The sequence below is a fragment of the Cokeromyces recurvatus genome (genome assembly GCF_025118155.1).
Source record: "Cokeromyces recurvatus strain NRRL 2243 chromosome Unknown BX663scaffold_5, whole genome shotgun sequence".
Lineage (NCBI taxonomy): Eukaryota > Fungi > Mucoromycota > Mucoromycetes > Mucorales > Mucoraceae > Cokeromyces > Cokeromyces recurvatus.
The window spans coordinates 297110-317770 of record NW_026251391.1 but is presented as its reverse complement, the minus strand read 5'-3'; the positions used below and the strand labels follow the sequence as shown (position 1 = coordinate 317770).

General features: G+C 31.5%; 5 protein-coding genes and 1 non-coding gene across 6 annotated transcripts; 3 read left to right on the top strand and 3 right to left on the bottom strand.

Moving 5' to 3' along the window:
• Positions 1–7: 7 nt before the first annotated feature.
• On the bottom strand, positions 8–3171 carry BX663DRAFT_499830 (MCM2/3/5 family-domain-containing protein). Its single transcript, XM_051526238.1, has 10 exons — positions 2884–3171; positions 2666–2792; positions 2442–2576; positions 1973–2383; positions 1708–1903; positions 1397–1626; positions 993–1313; positions 811–920; positions 610–738; positions 8–548 (listed from the first exon to the last, which is right to left on the bottom strand). Exons 1-10 carry the CDS (start codon positions 3027–3029, stop codon positions 182–184), a joined length of 2172 nt encoding a protein of 723 aa, XP_051385458.1. The 5' UTR covers positions 3030–3171; the 3' UTR covers positions 8–181.
• A 399-nt stretch (positions 3172–3570) lies between these two features.
• BX663DRAFT_499828 (uncharacterized protein) lies at positions 3571–4578 on the top strand. The gene is made up of 4 exons (XM_051526237.1): positions 3571–3670; positions 3755–3795; positions 3868–3992; positions 4047–4578. The coding sequence occupies exons 1-4, from the start codon at positions 3643–3645 to the stop codon at positions 4135–4137; spliced, it is 285 nt and encodes a 94-aa protein (XP_051385457.1). The 5' UTR covers positions 3571–3642; the 3' UTR covers positions 4138–4578.
• Positions 4579–4700: 122 nt separating this feature from the next.
• Positions 4701–9205, bottom strand: BX663DRAFT_429565 (DNA polymerase family B-domain-containing protein; the record flags this gene model as incomplete). Its single annotated transcript, XM_051522739.1, has 7 exons — positions 4701–6191; positions 6259–7467; positions 7536–7867; positions 8041–8632; positions 8702–8835; positions 8901–9045; positions 9122–9205. The coding sequence occupies 7 exons, from the start codon at positions 9203–9205 to the stop codon at positions 4701–4703; spliced, it is 3987 nt and encodes a 1328-aa protein (XP_051385456.1).
• Positions 9206–10748: 1543 nt separating this feature from the next.
• On the top strand, positions 10749–10830 carry BX663DRAFT_t42. The gene has a single exon. It is a non-coding gene; the product is annotated as a tRNA-Ser (tRNA).
• A 1918-nt stretch (positions 10831–12748) lies between these two features.
• Positions 12749–14438, top strand: BX663DRAFT_499815 (uncharacterized protein; the record flags this gene model as incomplete). Its single annotated transcript, XM_051526236.1, has 4 exons — positions 12749–12980; positions 13026–13084; positions 13159–13642; positions 14053–14438. The coding sequence occupies exons 1-4, from the start codon at positions 12842–12844 to the stop codon at positions 14436–14438; spliced, it is 1068 nt and encodes a 355-aa protein (XP_051385455.1). The 5' UTR covers positions 12749–12841.
• Positions 14439–14800: 362 nt separating this feature from the next.
• BX663DRAFT_549465 (uncharacterized protein) lies at positions 14801–19456 on the bottom strand (the record flags this gene model as incomplete). Its single annotated transcript, XM_051531149.1, has 8 exons — positions 14801–14899; positions 14962–15217; positions 15280–15578; positions 15641–17617; positions 17697–18923; positions 18984–19133; positions 19202–19334; positions 19419–19456. The coding sequence occupies 8 exons, from the start codon at positions 19454–19456 to the stop codon at positions 14801–14803; spliced, it is 4179 nt and encodes a 1392-aa protein (XP_051385454.1).
• Between the last annotated feature and the right edge of the window lie 1205 nt (positions 19457–20661).

Here is a 20661-nt window from a genome sequence, read left to right as displayed (position 1 = left end):
TTATTTGCGATTATCTGTTTTGGGAGATAGATTCATCTAAAGCTGTATCTCTATATATTTATTTATAAAGCGAATATGTTTGTCTTGCATAAAATTATATTACAGGAAAAAAAAAAAAGAAGAAGAATAAATCAATAAAAAGAATAATATAGTAGTAATAAGTTGTTGTTGTTGTTGTTGTTTAAACGGCTTGTCTAAGAACCATTTTTCCTTGTGCTCTAAATAGCAATACTTCTCTACGACCAAGGATTGTTAAAGCTCTTTTAATAGCAGCCTCAGAATATCCTCGATTTAAGAAATCATTAATAATTTTAGCAACTGGTGCTTGAGAACCAACAGGTAAACGTTTTTGAATATCTTGCTCAATTACTTGAATTTCAGCCATAAGATCACTACGAGACATTCCATCTACTCCACCATTTTGAACTGCATCCATAGTAGAATATTTAAATAAACGAATAGCTTCGTCAACATGTTTTTCTTTTACTGTAGGTGAAAGTGTCATTTTGGCTAATGATTCTGAAATACGAATGATAGCTTCTAATTGTCTAAATAATATATATTAAATAAAAGAATTTGTATATAAATATCTATACACATATTACTTACCTCACTGTAATAGGAATAGTGGATCTTACATTACTGTCTCGTTCAGTCTCCTTCATTTCTTTACGAATAGAAACAAAATGGCTACTTAATTTAACTGCTGCTTCTTCTGTTAATCGAGGGGCGCATTTACTAATAAACACAAATCAAACTCTGTTATAAATTCTTATTTAATAAATTTCCCTTTTTTTTTCTTTGACTTACGCTTTACAATAATTAATATAAGCTTTCATTTTTTCCAAATCAATCTCTCCCATTACAGCATCTTGAGTTTGCCTATTCATATGAACATTTAAAACATGTCTAGCAATAGACTATGTTAAAAGAAATAAAAGTAAATATTTTTTTTCTTAGAAACAAATCATTGACGTGTTCTTTTTTTTTACCATATCACGACCCTCATTATGTTCATCTTTTACAATGAAAATCATATCAAAACGAGATAAAATGGTAGTTTGGAAATCAATATTTTCACCTGCACTCTTCATGTCATCATAACGACCAAATACTGGATTGGCTGCAGCAAGGACTGAAGTACGTGAATTAAGAATAGTTGTGATACCAGCCTTTGCAATAGAAATAGTTTGTTGTTCCATAGCTTCATGAATAGCTACACGATCTTCATCACGCATTTTATCAAATTCATCAATACATACAACTCCACCATCAGCTAAAACCATAGCACCACCTTCCAAATAAAAATCACGCTAGATAATAAAAATCAGTAACAAATCCTTTTTTCTTTCTTTCTTTCTTTTTCAAATAGATAAAAAAAAAATCTTCTACTTACAGTACTTGGATCACGAATAACAGAAGCAGTTAAACCAGCTGCACTACTACCCTTACCAGAAGTATAAACAGCAATAGGTGCTACTTTTTCTGTAAATTTCAATAATTGTGATTTGGCAGTACCTGGATCACCTAATAATAATACACTGATATCACCTCTTAATCTCATCCCATCAGGTAGTACTTTTTTTGAACCACCAAAAAGAAGACAAGTAATAGCTTTTTTAATATCTAAATACAAAAAAAAAAAAAAAAAAAAAAATGAAATAGACTAGGTTAATATAAATAAATAAAGAGTTACTTGAAATATACCCATATTCCCAAAAATAGAAGGAGCTAAACTACGAGAAAATGTTTCATATAAATCGGGTTGACTTGACATTTTGATAAATTCTTCTTCTTCTGCATCAGTAAAATGAGGTTTTCCACGACCATTATTATGTTGATCGATTTGAAGGCCAACAATTCTAATATAAGGTGTTCTAACAGCAGCAGCACCTGTTGATTTCTAAATTAGATAGTATTCAATTTTAGTACAATCATCCTCTAAATAATATCTTGTAAACTATATACTTACAGTAGATTTATTTTGAAAAATAGAATAAATACCCATTACAACAGCTCTCATACCAGGTACAACACGATTTGTCAGCCATCGATCGGCATTTAAGATTGTGTGTCGAGGAAGATCACCGACAGGAACCATATCAGGAGCTTCTTGCAACTTGATTACTTGAGAATCGACAAATTTACATTTATCGTGTACAATCACAAAGGGATCCATAGGACAATCGTTAGGTTTACCATCAATACCTTGACTATCACAATTTCTAGGCAAAACAATGGAAGAAAACCCACCATTAACAGGGATGATCTTTATGGCACGACAGCTTCTACACATAGCAGTAACCTGAGTGGCTCTTGAACTAAGTGTGGATGCGCCAATAACAATACCAGGAATACGTACAAGTTTACCAATATAATCAGACTACGTAAATATGCATATAAGTTATCTCTTTTATATACATATATAAATATTATCTTACATTTAAATCACGGATTTGAATGACATTAGCATCTGATTTGAGAGTAACTTGACAATCAGGTACATCAATATTACTAACATTATTAGGATTAGCAAATAAAATCCTTTTAGCACTTTCCTTAACAGCATTTTCAAACTAAATGTGAATGGATTGAAATGAAAAAAAAAAAATCAATATTAAGCGTCCATAGTATACTTTTCTTTTTTCTCAATCTAAAGTCTTACCAAAGGTAAAAAAGTAGCAGGCGAAGTACTTAATTTATTGGCAAGGTCGGCATTATAGTTGATGAGATGATTAAGATCAACTTCGATGAAATATTGCTTTGTTAAAAGGTTTTGTGATAATTGATCTCTAAAATTGATGAAGTATGTTAGATCATTCGTCTCTTTCCCTTATTTTTTTATGTCTGTTTATTGGGAAGAATTTTTTTTTCTTCTGGTACCTGTAAATATAATTGTTACTGAGTCGAAAGTTTTGAATGAATTCAAGGAAAAGACCAGTTATTTCGGAATGAGAATTAACTTGTTCTTCTCCTGGAAGTACTGATGTAGAATAAATTTGGCCTTGATCCCAACCAAAACTAGCCATTACAATATTTTGAACTGTTTCTTGTCGAAGTTGTAATAAAAAAAAATAAAAAAAAATAGAACGCGTTTATTTTATTTTCCGTATTTTTGGCGTTAAATAGTCACAATTAATGACTGTTAATAAATTTTCGCGCTGCTTCAAGATATCTTACTTCTGGAAGGATTGTCCATCAATTCCCCAACTTGAAGCTTTTTATATGGGTGTTTTAATTATTCAATAACATCCTTGCATGCAATAGTAAGAAATAATACTTTTTATAAAGTATTATAGATTTAATGTGTTCAACACCTATTAGAATAAAATGAATACATGTAAAAATACATGTACATGGAATATTACTGAACGACTAAAAAAAAGAAAAAATGTAGCTTATTGTAGGATATTGTAGGATATTGAACATATAAATCACTCTTTATGAATCCTCTTTTACAAAAAAAAAAAAAAAAAAAAAAAAAAAAAAAAAAAAGAAAAGAAAAAACAGCTCTAATCATTAACTAAAGTGACTTCAAATTTTTAATTTAAAAATTTACTTTAGTTCAGTGTCTTTTTTTTTTTGGCAATATTTATTACATATTATAATAACTATTTTCTTTTGTAAATAAATCAAAACAGAATGAGTTTGCTTCAACCTTATATGAATCGTATTGTATCCTTTTTTTTTTAACTTGTATTAAACAATATATAATACTAAAAAAAAAATGGAAATCATTTCTTTTTTTTAATAGTTGATGTGCTAGTTATTACATTAGATGGACGAGTTTTAGTGGTACATTTTAAAATTTATAACAAACTAAAGAAGGGAAATAATAAAAAGTCATGGATAATTTGTTTCAATTAGGGCAAATTAAGAGGCACAGATCAAACATCAAATCTTATATTAGAACATTGTCAGGAACGCGTATTTTCGAGTGAAGGAACCGAAGTTGTTCCTCTTGGATTGTTTGTAGTGCGAGGCGATAATTTGTAAGTATACATTTAGACTTCTTATATTCGATATTGCGTATTAAAACAAAATAGATGTACAATTGGTGAAATAGATACTGAAAAAGAGGAAACGATGGATATCACCGAAATTAAAGCAGATCCATTATCAGAAGCGCGTTTATAATGATAGGGAAGATATAATATCAATATTAAAATGAACCACATATAAAGTATTTACAACAAATATATTTAAGTATTGATATTATTATAATAAATGGGCACACGCATATGTATACAAGCACTCTATTATATAATTCTTCACCTTTTTACACCGCAAAGTATTATTAAAAGAATATTTTTATGCAGCAGTTACAATACATTTTTTTTATTATACATCAAGATTTGTCTATGATGAAAAAGATAGCAATTTTAAAAGATCAACATGACGATAATCTGAATGCTCAAGATACTGTTCAAGTATACATTGTGCAGATATCAGCACTCTGTAATACTTATTAATTATACTTTCTGCTTGAACTAAATATATAAAATTAACTTAGTAATTGCGTATACTTTTTTTTTTTTAAAAAAAAAAATAATACCTGATGAGGTTCCTGTCAATTGCTTTTTCTTTGCTTTTGCAGGGTCGAATAATGTGGACAAATACAAGAGCTGGGTATACAATTGTTTATCCGTGTACTAGGGAAAGGCAGTTAATATATATATTTATGTATATGCATATATATGTTATTTTTTTTTCCTATCATTTACCTCTCTTCTCATTAAACCTCGGCAATTTTCTATAGCACATCGACGGCCAAAAACAGATAGCATACGAGTTCGATTATTACATGTTTCATCATCACACACATACCAGCCATCATAATATCGTTGAATATAGTTTCTAATAGCAAGCATTAATTGAACTTGTATACTTGTAGTATCGATAGTTAAATGACATTTTGTACAATCGAAACCACATTCAAGTTTTCCATTATCTAATTCCCGTACAATGCCTTCATACAAAATTCCTTTTTCTCCACAATAATTACAAGTTAGCATAAGTTTTTCGGAAGCTTTGAATCTTTCTGTATCACTGATTTGTGAATCAAGAGTAGCAAATTCAGAGTCATCCTCATTTAAACTTCCTTGATGACTTATAATATTATATCTTTTAGTATCTAAACCAAGACATTCAGCTAAACGAGCAGGATCAGTGCCCTCAATAGGTGAACAAAGACGAGTAAGAGGTGGATGGACTTGTTGATGTAAGTACCATTCTATATCTAATTGCATGTTATTTTTAATAACCATATCAGGGTGATAAGCTCGAAGTGCTGAGCCTTTTTTATCGCCACTTGTTTCTTCATCAATTTTACAAATAACATAAGGTACGGTGTCACCGCTTTTAACATTCTCTCCAGCTTCTAGCATACGTAGGGCGACTTGAACATGAGGCTGGTTTTTGGCATCAGCATAATCCTGAGGTCGCTTTGTGAGCTGTTTATTGATTACATATTTTTCTAAGGGAATATCTCCCTGACGAATTTGTTCTGCTACTACTTCTAAATAGGCGTGAATTTCAGCTACAACATCTTCACGGTCTTTATCTGACATAATAAGGTGAAGTACATGTGTTGATACATCGTGAGATAAATCACACCAATCACGACGTACAAGATCAAGACCTTTCGTTTCAATTGTTTCAACTAATTCACCATTAGACTTTTCTTCTACTAATAAGGCAGCATATTTTTTCTTTTTCAGTAATAGCATATGTTTAAAGTAACCATCAATACCAATTTCCAAAAGTTTGTAATGATTGTTAACTGCCTTTCTTAATTGATTACCCATTTTTTTAACCTCTTCAAGGTCATCTTGATTTGTGTAAACCATAATAGAATCGGTATCACCATATATAACATTAAGTTCAAGGTTATTAGCAAGATTAACTGTATTTTGAAGAATTTCACGGCCTTTATGAGTAATCAACATGGCTAAGGGCTTTGCATAAAAACGTGAATGTGTAAAACCTAGACAGCCATACATACTATTGGCTGTCAATTTTAGAGCTTTTTGTCGAATATCTAGTTGCATATAATCAGCTTCAGACATATTACCATTCATCAAGGATTTTACTTGTCGACGACGATCAACTAAAGTTTTAATTAATCGAGGTAAAATGCCTTGAGGTAATGAATCATCAGGAATTTCAGGAACTTTTTCTTCACCATTTTCCTACAATTTAGACAAATGAATTAGCAATGTTAATATAATATAATATAAATCACTATAATATCTATACCTCTTCTCCCTCCTTGAATGTACCACGCTCAACCGTAGTAAAACAAATATTGTACTCTTGAATAATAGAGGGATACAAACTATTGAAGTCAAGTAATAAAACATATTTGTCATAAAAACCTTTCTTAGGCTCCAAAACCAGACCACCTGAATAAGCAGGTTTACGTCTTCCTCCCACCTTCTTTTTAGTGGTAGATGCCATAGCGACTGCATCTTCATCATCATCTTGTTCAATAGCCTGTACAACAGCTGATTTGGGTCCTCCAAAAGTTTTTTCAGGGCAAATATATTTTGCTTTATGAAATTCGTGCAGCAATAAATATTCATTTCTCTCAGCTCGAGCGCCTGTCATAGTTCTCGACCATAAGTTGCCTGCCAAATTTGTAAGTTGATGTGTCAAAGGTAATATCTGCAGTTTAAACATAAGTGCAATGGCAAGATAAGCATCAAATGAGCAATGTTTTAGAAGGTGGATTAATGAGTCAGTTTGTTTGAAGTATTCTGCAGATTTACCAAACTCGATATCTTCACGATGAATTTTGAGTTGTGATTGTGCTAAATCTGTCATACGATAGGATTTACTTCGAATTAAATCTTTAGATGCTAAGTAAGTGTCACATACAAGACGACCACTCATGATCAATCTCTCTTGAAATGTTGATTCACCCGCACCTCCTGCACCAGCCTGCAATTTAGGCCAGTATCTACGCTTAAGTCTACCTAGTCTATGCCATTGTTGAACGTTCAAATCCTTCATACGATGCAATAAAACGTCTAGATCGAAACCTGCAAAATTATGGCCAACAATAATGTCTGGATCATACATTTGAAACTTTGCTATTAAAAACTTCAATAAAGATGCCTCTGTTCTTTCAACTTGAATGCTGAAGCCATTTTGACTTTTTTCTTTTAATACTGCATCAGTAAAGTTTGCAGGGTAAAGCGTATTATCTAACTGGCGTACTGCAGTAAATCTGGCTTTGCTTAATTTCTCAATAGAAGTAGTATTGTCGATTTGTACTTGATCACATACAAGAGCACTAGCAGCTACAATTTCATTTACATTTTTTTTAGAATTCATAATAGTGCGTAAACAAAGTGACATTACAACAAGTGGTGGGACATGCGTAGGTCGATTACCATCAGCATCAATGACCGGGTTCACTTTTTTAGGGTCTTCTATTATAAGTTCAGCTTTACACCAAGTTTCCTTTGAAGAAGAAAAAAAAAAGAATATTAAGCTTAATTGTTTTCTACATATACACATAAGCTGCTTACACTAGTTGAACTCATTTTAGCATCAACAATATCCAACCAGCAAGGGCCCATAATATCACGCTTTATCAAAAATAGTTCAAGTGGACCATTGTTAACACCAAAAATATGACTAAATGTCTTTCCCTTTTCTTCGCCAGTAAGTGAAGGTTGCTCAAAATCATATAAAACTTTGAGATAATTTGATTCTGCAGGAACATCATGCAACTCAAACGCATATTTTCTAGTAACTTCCTTTGATGCAAATTTAGTGATTTTCTTACTTGAAAAAAGTTCAGATATTTCACTATAAACATCAGATATCTGAACTTCTTCTGTAGTTTCTTGATTATTATCTTTTTTTTGGCAAGAATTAGTTTTTATACATATTAAATAGCATATCTTTTCAGTTCAAGATACTTACCATCTAATTTGAATGGACGAGGCAAAACGAATATATTCCTCTCGATATTCTTTATAGTGACACAGCAACTGACATATTTGTTCGTTTTCTTGTTGAGTACTTTACCAAATAAATATACATAACCTTTTTCTTTACGCTCATAAGCATCATACCACCACATTTTTAAATGACCATCTTTTTCAAAAATACTCATTTGTTGAGATTCTTCTTTGACAATATCCTGATGGAAGGTATCTACTATATTTGCATCAGCTGCTTGCCAATTCTGTAAACCAGATTTTATGTCGTCTTTATTGTTTGTTGTGAAATTAGGCTTAACTGTAGTATCACCAATTGTCATCTTATCAACTTTATTTTTCAATAACTGTTCCTCATCAATTAGCATATCATCCAATGTAATATCATCCCCAAAGTCAAGATCGTCCATATTTTCATCTGTAACAGATACTGGCGCTTGCTGCTTTGGTGAAGGTGGAGGTTTAAATGAATATTTTTGATTTTCTTCATTTGAAAATATATTATCATACTCTTCTTCTCTTTGTAATACTATTCTAGAACGTGCAAATGTAGTTGATGCCGCGACATTTTTAGATTTAAGTTTATGAGTCGACACAAGTTTAGTGGTAGATGTTTTCGTAGAACTACCAAACCCAGATAATAATTCTGCCATAAAATCTTCTGTCTGTTCTTCATCGGCCTATACATAAAACTTCGTCAGAATTGACATAAAAGAAAGGAGAAAGCTAAGTAAAAAGTATTTTACAACTAATGTCTTAGGTTTTGAAGCCGCTTTCATAGCTGAATTGTTGAAAAAACGATTAATTTGTTGATTAGGCTTTGCAATAAGTGCCTCCTTTTCTTTTTTCTTTAGATCCTTCTTTGATCTTCTCTTTCGTTTGCCTTCATTTAATTATTTTTGTCATTTAATTCTCTTCCTCTTCTTTTTTTTTTATTATGTTTATTACCTTGCTCAGGCTCCTGTTCATATTCATCGGAAAAATATTGATCATCAACACCATTGTCAATATAACCAGCATTGTCATCGTCAACTACAAATTCTTCATCGTGCTCGGCATAATCTTTTCCAACCTCATCATAAATATCTTCGCTCTAATCATTTCAAAACAATATAGTATTATCAATGTAAATTTGTCAGAAAAAAAAATCATTTAAAATCATCAATTACCTCATAAGTCCTTGGTTTAATTTTACCAAGTTTAGATTCTCTTAATTGCTTTAAACGATTAGCTCTTTCTGATCTTGAACTCATCTTTTTTTTTCTAAATCATGAATCGTTTAAAACAAAGGGGAAAAATATTAAAAAAAAATATACAAATATATAATTTTCGCGAATTCCGCGTTTGAGCAACGAAAATCGCGATGTTAATATTTTGTTATTACTCTAAATCTAACGAGGTTACTAGATTGCGGTCCGGACCTGAGTGGTGATGGATTCTTTATAATTACCTTTTTTTTTGGAGTTAGTTTTTTGAAATTTAATCAAGCATGCATGCTACATGAATTGAGTGATTCAAAATTTTATATTTACTTTTTATTGAAATTGATGCATACTAGACATGAATAATAAGTAGATATTAGCAGCAAAAGATCAAGATATCAATCACATATATTTTTTAATGATTTTTTTGGAACTTTTAAGTGAACCTTTGGCTATTTTCGCTAGATAATTTTGGGAAAAATAAATAGTATTAGTGGGAATGAAAATGCAACCTGATTATAGAAAAATAAAAGCACTTTAAAATATTGAGAATACTACTGTTTTGATAGGGTTTTTTTTTAAAAAAAAAGAAAGCAATAGAATGGCGATGTTTAAGAATAACAAGCATAATATCATTAATTTAATTAGTAAAAAGAGAGAACGAAGAAAATAATAAAAATAATTGTAAGCTGTTTAATTGTATACAAACAATGGAGCTTTAGAATTAATGTTTATGTAAAAAAACTTAATTCTTTCTTATCTGTTCAAAACATTTTTAATCAAACATCATCTTTTACATAATTTTTACTGTTAATTGCTATTTCTATTAAAAGATACCAATATTTTATAGGAAGTATGACTGATTAGACAAAGATACGTTGATTTGATTGTAGCTGCTATAGATAAATATATAATCAAAGTAAAAACTTTTCTTTATATATATAAATTAGGTTCACCATTCATGTTATAGAATAAAATCTATATTTACAATAACAAATGTCATGGCGTTTCATCTTGCAAAGACTGTAGCAATATGATTGCAGCTTTGTCAAATAATATTCATTACATCTCTTCTGAGATGTTAATTAGTTGTAATCACTTTCCTGTATTCTCTTGTTAAGAATAATAATACCGCAAGCCCAAACATTGTTTTTTTTTTCTAATAGAAAATATTGATTTATAGAAAAAGGCCAATTTTATGTTTTTTAAGTTTATATTAATGCTGTATCTAACAAAGTTTTTAACTAATCTCAATTTCACCCAAAGTGCTGTAAAACAGTAAATCTAATAATTTTGAAACTTTTTAACAGCATTCGTATAAATCAAGAATAAACTTTGAAGAAAAAAAAAGCGAAATTGTGATTTGTTTCAATTCTTATTTTCATCCGTATAACATGCAACGCCCAAAGTTAATTACTATTTTATTAATAAAATCGATAAAAGCAAATAATTTAATACCAACCTCAGAGACAAAAAAAATTATCGACAGTTAGGGATTTTATATTCAGAAACGCATTTCTATTGGTCGGATCACGTGACTTTTATCTAAATTTCAATTATATAGATATAGCGAAAAATTTTGTTGAGCAAGATAGTCGCTTTGTCCGAGTGGTTAAGGAGTATGACTAGAAATCATATACGCTTTGCGTGCGCAGGTTCAAATCCTGCAGGCGACGATATTTTTTTTCAAAATTCGAATCATTTAATGTAAATGTTTATTACGTAATAAAATGCGTCACCCTTTTTTTTTTATTATGATTAAAGAAATTTTATTTAAAAAAATTAAAAAACGACCAATGAGCACATAGCATTTATATATGCTGTTTTGCCCTGGTCAGATCGCTATGGAAAGAAAACCCGTTTTGGGATAGAAGGGAAAATGTTGAAGTGTATGTATAAGTGATGATAGTTAACTATCAGAAATTCGTTGTTGTATTGAAAGAAGATGATTGACAAAGGGTTCACCAAAATGGTCAGAGGGTTCAGGGATTTGGGAGTGAGCTAGATAGTCTATCTCAAGCAGAATTGCACATATAGAAGGCCAGCGAATGAGCCAGGCATCAATTGATTTTCTCACTTTCTTAGTATAAAACGTTGATGGTAATAGATTCAAGAGATAAGAGAGTTTTTTTTTTATTACGATTTTTACACTTCAAATTTAGACAATGTTAGTTTTTTTCTGGAGGAATCAAAATTAATTTTCAGACGTCTAGCTTACATTTTTTGGAAAATGTAAAAACGGAAATCAAACAAAGGGAGAAATTAAATTGAGATAAAATGTTGGACGAACTAAAATGCAACTGTAGGCTAATAGGTCAGCTGGTTTTTTTTTTTACCTCTTACATGGATACTACTTGCGAACAACCTTAAGAAGGTTTAGCTAGCGTGTTTATAAAAAAAAACCGTTTTTTGGTGATGATTTAACTGTACAATGGGAAACTGATTTATTACTGAGAGAATATGGGGATTTTTTTTTCGATTTGGGAGTGAAATTCTTAAAGATAGTCAGTTTCTCTAGCACTTGTACCACTATATCACTACACGATCTAAGAATGGAACTCAAAATTCATTTGTATATAACTTTTACTTGGCCAACAAGGTTTCTATTGTTTAATGAAAGCGGAAGCAACTCTGCTCAATTCTGAAAAAAAAAGGGGGATCAAAATGAGCAGCGTGTAGAACAACCCATACATAGGAAAAACCTTGTTCTTTTTTTTTTCTCTTAGAGTATGGTGACCTACGATCATGCTATCTATTGTAATATATGCTCGAATAAATGTCGTCTGTAAAGGAAAGCTGTAATGAAATCAACCTAATTCAAATGATTGATCCACCTACAATAATATTAAAGTATGAAAAGATCCAATACAAAAGACAATAGATACTGCCCCGTAACTGAATGTAAAGATTGATGAATTATAAAAATAAAACATTTTGGGAGGCTAGTATGTAGACGTGATATATTGAATTGATATATTCGAGACTTGTGAAATACCAATTAGCAAGCCAATACTTTTGTATGTCTGGTTTGCTAACAAATCTTGTTCTTCCTTTCTTTCTTTCTTTTTATTTTAAACAACATACGTACACTCATTTATGCTAATGTTGAAGCTTTTATACAGGCTAAGAAACAGCACAAGTATGAAAGCGTACAAGCAAAAGCTGTTAATGATAACACAAACAAACAATTTATAAAAAAGGGTAATATAAACTATATTGTTTGATAAAATAAACTAACTCAAACTATTAAAAGGTGTCAAAAGAAAGGATACTTATAAAGAAAAGAAAGATAAAGCAAATGCAAAAAGGGCAAGGAGCTCTACTTCTTCAAGCAAACAAAACTTAACGTGTAAATCTTGCAAAAATATTGGTCATTCTTCAGCAAGGAGTAAAGAATGCCCAAACTATAACTTTACATTGAAAGAGTTACTAAACAGAAATCTTGATTTTAATTATCAAAGATACACTGTTTCTCTACCGCTGAAATCCTTTGTGTCTGCAGCAAATCAAAATGTCTACGAAGAAGCTCTTGAAAAAATCAAGATTCTATCAATGTTTTTACGAAAAGTTGTCATCAATACCCAGTTTTTCGTTAATTTCTATATACTAAGACATCCAAACATATTATCAAATGTAGTTTTTGAACAAAACTTTTGGTACTCTATCTGTAGAGTGATGAACGAAAATATGTCTATCGAGCAGCTCTCATCTAAGTATCCTCAAATTCCGTTTATTTCAGATACGTGGATAGAACTTGCCGGTATTGAAGGTGTTGACTTGATAGTCAAAAGAAATGATCTGACCAATTATGGTCAAATGTTGTCCAGTGCGTGCGAGACTTTGGCTACATGTTACAACAACTAATACATAGAAAACTTTCAAACTTTTATAGCAAACTATTTCATATACATGGTTCGTGCAAAATTTCCCGTAAGTGAGATTTTTTTTTTAAAAAAAGTAGCACTGTACACCATTACAAATATTGACATTTTTTTTATCAAAAGGAGGTGAAGATATCCATTATAAAACATATAGTATTCGAACACATCTTAGATGCGGTGCTTTCTCATAAGGTACAGCCAGCTATGGATGGTAACATTGCTTTTTCATTAAGTGAAGAAGCCCAGGGCAACATCCGTGCCCTCTCAAAACCATTGATTTTAGAAATCAGAAACCGATTACCTTCGTTTCCGATGACAAAAGAAACTCTCAATAAAGCACTTTTTGGTATAATACCAGCATTAAGGCATATTCTGGTTAAATACGAAGCCTTAATTGAGGAAAACCCACAAACACAGCCTGGCTTACTAGAACAATCAGAGCAGACAAATCCACCTAATAGAAAAAGACCAAAAAAGAAGAAGGTTAAGAAGAATAAAATGACGAGCAAAGACAATGAAAAGAAGTTCGTTCCACCCAGGCTCTTTAGTTTGTTTTCAAAACCAAGTCTTCATTGGCGTTTTATAAACATCGATAGCCGAAATTTAGGTGGCATATTTCCTGGGGCTTTTTTGGAGAAACAAGATGAAGAGACTCCTTTCCAACAGATACAAAGATGTTTATTTGCCTACTTCGACTTTTCGAAATTAAACATTAACAGGCAAGTGTTAACATTGTTTACGAGAAATGAGCACACTAATTTTGAATTTGAATAGTCGTGAAGACTTAATAGACTTGCCTCATCGAAAAGGAAAGATGTTTTTTAAATAGCATATATACGGACGGATATACATGCAGGATATCATTCTGTAGAAAAACACAAGCAACATCGCCTAGTACAAGCAAGACTTCTTTGGAACTGCACAATTTTACCAGTGAAGAAATAAATAGATATTTTAGACCTTGTGCTGTAGACCCAAATAGAAAAGATGCATTCGTCTCTTATCATGGGAATACAGACATAAGGTGTTTGTCTTCAGCCGAATACTATGACATGAATGGAAATGTATATCGACAAAAAATGGAAAAAGAGAGCAAGAGAAGATCCAATGTAGAGACTGTTGAAAAACAAATTCCTTCATCGAAAACCATGTCCATAGATCATTATAAAATGTACATGACTCATATGCTACAGCATATGGAAGTTCTGTTCGATTTTTACAGCTTTGAAACTGCCAGAATTAACTGGCTCAATTATGTCGGTTCTCAGCGCGCAGTTGAAAATACTGTCAACATTCTTATTAACGGCTCAAAAAATGCAACAAAAAAAGAAGAGGAAAGACGAAAAGAAATAAGAGAAAAAGAAGACATATTCATGAATACTTTATATTCTTGTTACTCATAACCTTTTCTTTTTTTTTTTTTTTTTTTTTTTTTTTTTTTTTTTTTTTAATAAGCTTATCATTTTCTTTGCCGTATATGAAACATCTCTAGATACTCTTCTTTTATCTTTAATGATAGAAGTTTAGATTTTTAACAAGTTAATAGCTACTGTGGAGTCCTTCAGTGAATAGAAGACATATAATTTGTTATCATAAATTCGTTTATTGAACATTTTCCCGTAGACTAAAAAGACTACTTTCAGATATATAACTTAATGAACGTTGAATTAGGAACATTTTATGTTCATTCAACAAACATAGATAAAGCCTAACCTTAGGGGAAAAAAAATAAGTAGTTTATTTACATGAAATATATATATCCTAATTAAATGTCAAATAATAAAGGTCTAGGAGAAGGAATATGGCTTTTCATAGACTTCTGGATTAATCTGAATAAACCAGTACCAATAGACATAGGGATACCCTTTTTGAAGAAGTATATATTAGTAAATGCAATAATAATAATAATAGCAATAATAAACTTACCATAATAATTTGTTCCGATACACCTACAATTCCGTCTTTCTTAGAGTACAATGCAGCTTCAAACAAGTGATCAGTAGTCTTTTCAAAAGATGCAATACTAAGTACACTGTCCTTCATCTTGGAAATACCGAAACGAGTAATACCCAAAACTTCACCTTTACTAGTCATAATATCACCTAACAAGAATACGTGACGATGATCAATGGTCATACCGTGAGCTGACATAGTATCTTGAATTTCTTTAATAATTGTATTTCTAATAAAATATAATAAGTAAGCTATTATATATGTATATATATTACATATGAATGTAGTTACCTTGCAGCTTCAATACCCAATACGTCTGCAACTTCCATAACATGATTGGATGTAGTTTCATGACCAATAATACCATCTGTAGTCATAACCTCTAATAAACCATAACCTTCTACTAATAGCTGTTTAGCGCCTTTTCCACCTTCCTTTTCACTAATAACAGCTCGAACAACGGATGGAAGACCAGTAATTACGACATTTGTTAAAGCACGTTTAAGAGCCTTCAGACTATAATACATAGATTCATCTTGCTTAGCATGTACGTAGACACGAATAATATCAGGTCTACTAGTTTGAACATCCTATTATTTAAAGCAAATGCATTAATATTAATATTATTATTATTATTATTAATATCAGTTACCAATTGGCCCATCTTAAGTTTTGGAGCAGTTTTAATAGCGTGGGCAATTTGGTGTAAATTGGTTTCTAATTGAAGTCTATTGATAGCATCTAGATCAATACGTAATAGAATATATGCTTCATTAGGTTCATAAACTTCATCCATATACATAGCTACATCTCCTAAAGTGGTTTTTTCAACACGACCCTTAACAACACGAGCGGCTCTTACATCTTTGTTTGAGTGAAGTTCACAAGTAATGATAGGAGTAGAAATAACTTTAGCAGCATTAATAATTTCTTTAATACGAGGTACACCAAGTGTAATATTCATACTAGCAACACCAGCAAAGTGGAAAGTTTTAAGTGTCATCTGAGTACCAGGTTCACCAATAGATTGTGCACCAATAGCACCAACAGCAGTACCTGGTTCAATCTTCGCTTTCATGTACTTGGAAAGACATACTCCAAGATAATCACGTAATTGACGTTCAGTAATAACAAATAAATTACGAACAACCGCTTTCACAGCTTCATCCTCATCTTCATCAATATCGATATCCATATAATCTTCATCAGGAATAGCCAAACCTGATTGTAATCCATGTTTTCTTCTAATAGATGCAAGTTTACCAGCAACCTTTTCTCGGACAAACTTCAGAACCATATCAATAAATGAGGGCATACAATTTCTCTGCCAAACTTCTCTTTGAACTTCTTTTTCCGTAAGATAAATAATTTCCCAAGGTAAGAGGCCTCTATCACTATCTGGGGGAGTTGTTTCTTTGACATGACGTAAATTACGAGTAAATTCTACAGGAATACCTTCACCTTCAATTGTCATAGGATCTAAACCATCAGCACCATAACAGAATTGCAACATAGCACCTTCAGAGTTACGGACAGAAAGATCATAATGAGTTACAAGATCCTCAAAGGCTTTCATCAAACGTCGAGCCATATAACCAGTTTCAGCAGTTTTAACAGCAGTATCAACCAAACCTTCACGACCGGAAATAGCATGGAAAAGAAATTCAGTAGGAGAGAGACCAGTATAGAAACTGTTTCTGACAAAACCTTTAGCTGGAGGGCTTTTGGAATGTTTCAAGAAATGAGGTAACGAACGATCTTGGAAACCATTTGGAATACGATTACCACTAATAATTTGTTGACCAACACAAGCAACCATTTGAGAGACGTTAATTTGTGAACCCTTAGAACCACATCGGGCCATGATACTAGGTGAATTATACATATTTAATTCATTCATACAGACTTTACCAAGATCACCACGAACATTAGATAGAATACCAGAAACAATGGACTCCATCGTTTGTTCTTCGTTACAACCTGCCATCGTTTCTAATTGTCCACTATTATATTGAGCAATAACTTCATCACACTTTTTATAAGCAATTCTAACTTCTTCATTTTTAATTTTACTCAAACGTTCGCCAGGTGTAACATCACTAATACCAATTGAAAAACCGCGATTAGCAAGCCATCTAGCGCAAAGCTTAGCTAAACGATTCATACATTTTGCAGCTTCAATCGGTCCATAATCACGCAAAATGACATAGAACACTGAGTTTTTATTACCATCACCTACAATAGCTTTATCAACAAGACCGCACATGATTTCACTATTTTGAACAACTAGCCAGCCATCATTGGGGCACATATCAGGAAGACGACCTTCTTCTTTCACAAACGACTTGGTCTTTGCTTCAACATTCAATAATACTTTACTTTCCTTATTAGGTCTAAAAAGAATATTAAAAATTTGCTTGCCTGTCCATAAACGTTGAGGTTTCCAAATAACGGGCGGAGGAATATCAATCTTCATATTAGCATCTCCCATCATAGCAATTGCTTGAGTAAATTCGCCACGGGTATAAAAAGTATCCTTATGTGATATTAAATAAGATGCTGTAATAAAATCTTGAGTAGCTGCAATAAGTGGTTCACCATTACGAGGAGTAACTAAATTATTTTTAACCTAAATAAATAAATAAATAAATTAGCTGTAAGAAAAAAATAAAATAAAATAAAATAAAATCAAAAATAAGGCTGCTTACACCCATCAATTCAATAGCTTCTGCTTTGGCTTCTTGTGTTTGTGGTAAGTGCATGTTCATTTCATCACCATCAAAATCAGCATTATAAGGTGAACATACACATTCATTGAAACGAAATGTTCTCCAAGGCATCACCTTGGCAAAGTGAGCCATAATAGAAAGTCTATGAAGAGAAGGCTGACGATTGAACAAAACAACATCATTATCCGAAAGATGACGTTCAACGATATCACCAATTTTCAAATCTGCTGCAATTTCTTGTCTATTACCAAACTTTAAAAATCTCTTCATACCATTGGCACCTTGTACGAAATTAGCACCTGGATGAACAAAAGGACCATTAATAACGTTTTGGCGTAGCTTATGAATATTATGTCGATTGACACGTTCAGGAAAAGTGAGAATCTTAGCAACACGTTCAGGTACAGCAACTTGATCAATACGCATGTTGGGATCAGGCGAAATCACAGTACGACCAGAGAAATCAACACGTTTACCAGATAGATTACCTCTGAAACGACCTTGTTTACCCTTCAAACGTTGACAGAGACCACGACTAGGTTTACCAGCGTTAGCATTAGGAACACCAGGTAATTCACTATTGATATACATAGCAGCAGCTAGCTGTAAAAACTCCCATTGCTCCATCAAATTCATAACTGTAACACCTCTTTCCAAACCAGCGCGGATAATTGCATTAGTAAAAATAATTTCGGTTAATTTTGCTGTCAAATCATCTTCATTACTCGTATTATCATCCTGTACAACAGAGGGACGAATACAGGCAGGAGGAACAGGAAGATATTGCCAGATATACCATTCAGGCCTACCATGTTCTTCACTCAAACCCAATAATTCACAATCCTCTGGTGAAATTCGTTGAAAGAGTCTTAATACACGAAGCGGGTTTAAATCATCCTGTGCTTTACTGATATGAGATCGAAGTTCAGGCATAGATGCTGCAGCTGTTTCAAACGTTTTTCTAAATTGCTCTGCCTCAGCATCAACTCGTTTTAAACGATATTTATCGTGTGTGATCTTCATGGGTCCAACTTTCTTAACAACACCATTAACTGCATTACAATGAGGACAATATGTGACTTTTTTACATTTATCATTGATTTGTTTAATGATTCGATTTCGTTGCAAATTATCTAAGCCAGGTGCTCTTAATCTTCTTAAATACATTCGACGATCAGCTTCTTCTAACATAACACGACTACAGGTCTACTTGTACTTAGGTTTAAGCAGCTTGTTAAAATGAATTCTTAATAAAAAAAGACGTACCTTACAAATTTCCTGCAAGATATTGATAACAGGTCTAAAATAACCAATGTGAAAGATAGGTAAAACAAGCTTTACATAGCCCCAATGGCCAGCGCATTCTTGCATCTTTTGCCCACAAGTTTCACAAAAAGCATCTTTTAAAGTTGTACCCTAAAACAAATGCTTAGAAAACTATTTTAAAATATAAATACATTTATGTATATAAACCACTTATTTACCAATCTTAAATCAAGAACACCACCTTTGATAGGTGTACGGCTTTCAGGCATATATAGATCCCTTTGAGTAATCTCAAATTCTGAAATCTTCACCATGTTTTGAGGTGATAAAACACCAAATTGAATGTACCGACTATTTGTATTTTGTCAATGAAAATTAAAATCATTTAGTACATGTATTTGTGAAAGAAAGAAAAAAAAACATCATCGAAGTTACATTTTTTTTGGTGTATTATCAACGACTTGCTCTTTCATTTTGCTCTATACTGAATTTCAGTTATGTTTCTTTTAAAAATTTTTTCTTTTTCTTCGAGTTCTTATAGTGATGATAGCTTGTTGAGTGCAATTAAAAAATTAAAAGGAAAAAAAAAAGAAATTGGTTCAAAACAAATGAAAGAAGAAACAAACTAAATATAAGAACACAAGGTTTCCCTTTTTGTTTTACACTACGAAACCAAATTCTTCTTTTAATAGAGCTTTTATAACTGAAGAAGTACACAAATATTTATTCCTTATTTTGATAGCAGAATGAAAATTATTGTGACTGTTTTTCGTTTTTTTTTATCCAATAGTTCTTATTTGGACTGGACCAGTATTTGCGGATACTCCTCTTTGGCTAAATTGTTTACTGCAAGAGTGTTAATTATTAAAGAAAAAAAATATCAACTACTGATAACATAAAAAGGATTCTATTTAATAAAGTTATCATAAAGTAGGAGAAAGTTTTTTTATACATCAATTACAATATATAACGAAGATAGCAACATATAATAAAGCATATAAACTTTTGAGGGAAAGCTTGCAATTAAACGTCAATAATAACGCTACTTGATACAATTTCACTTTATATCTTCCTCCAATGCTACTATGAGATTATTGTTACTCGAAGAAGATAATTTCAAATATATTATACTTTGTAGTTAGTATTGAAGAAGAGACGCTTTACATCGATCATATATTATCATATAATATAAAACGGATACTAATAAGTACAACTCAAATCAATACATTATACAAATTTTTAGAACATAATTGCTGTATATATTCTGTAAATAAGTTACAAGAGTTACTTTATAATATTGACATAAAATACCATTCAATTATAATTTATAGCGTCTTCTTAACTTGTTCTAGGTTGTTTTAGAAATGATATATTGATTTGGTCATGTATATTTTATAGTAAGAAACTTAATATAGGTATATAAAAAGGAATAAAAGCAATCACAATAAGAAAGCATATAGAAGAATTCTGTATAAGTAAAACTAAAATGCTCATCAACCAATTTGGATAATTAAATAACTAATAGAATAAAATGCAAGAACTACATAAATTTAACATTGACTATTTTGAACAGTAAGCATATTCGTTAGTAGGGCAGTACTATGCTATCTTATTTTGCACAATATACATAATAGTAATGTATTTCTAGTTATCAGATTAGATATTATTTATATTATAA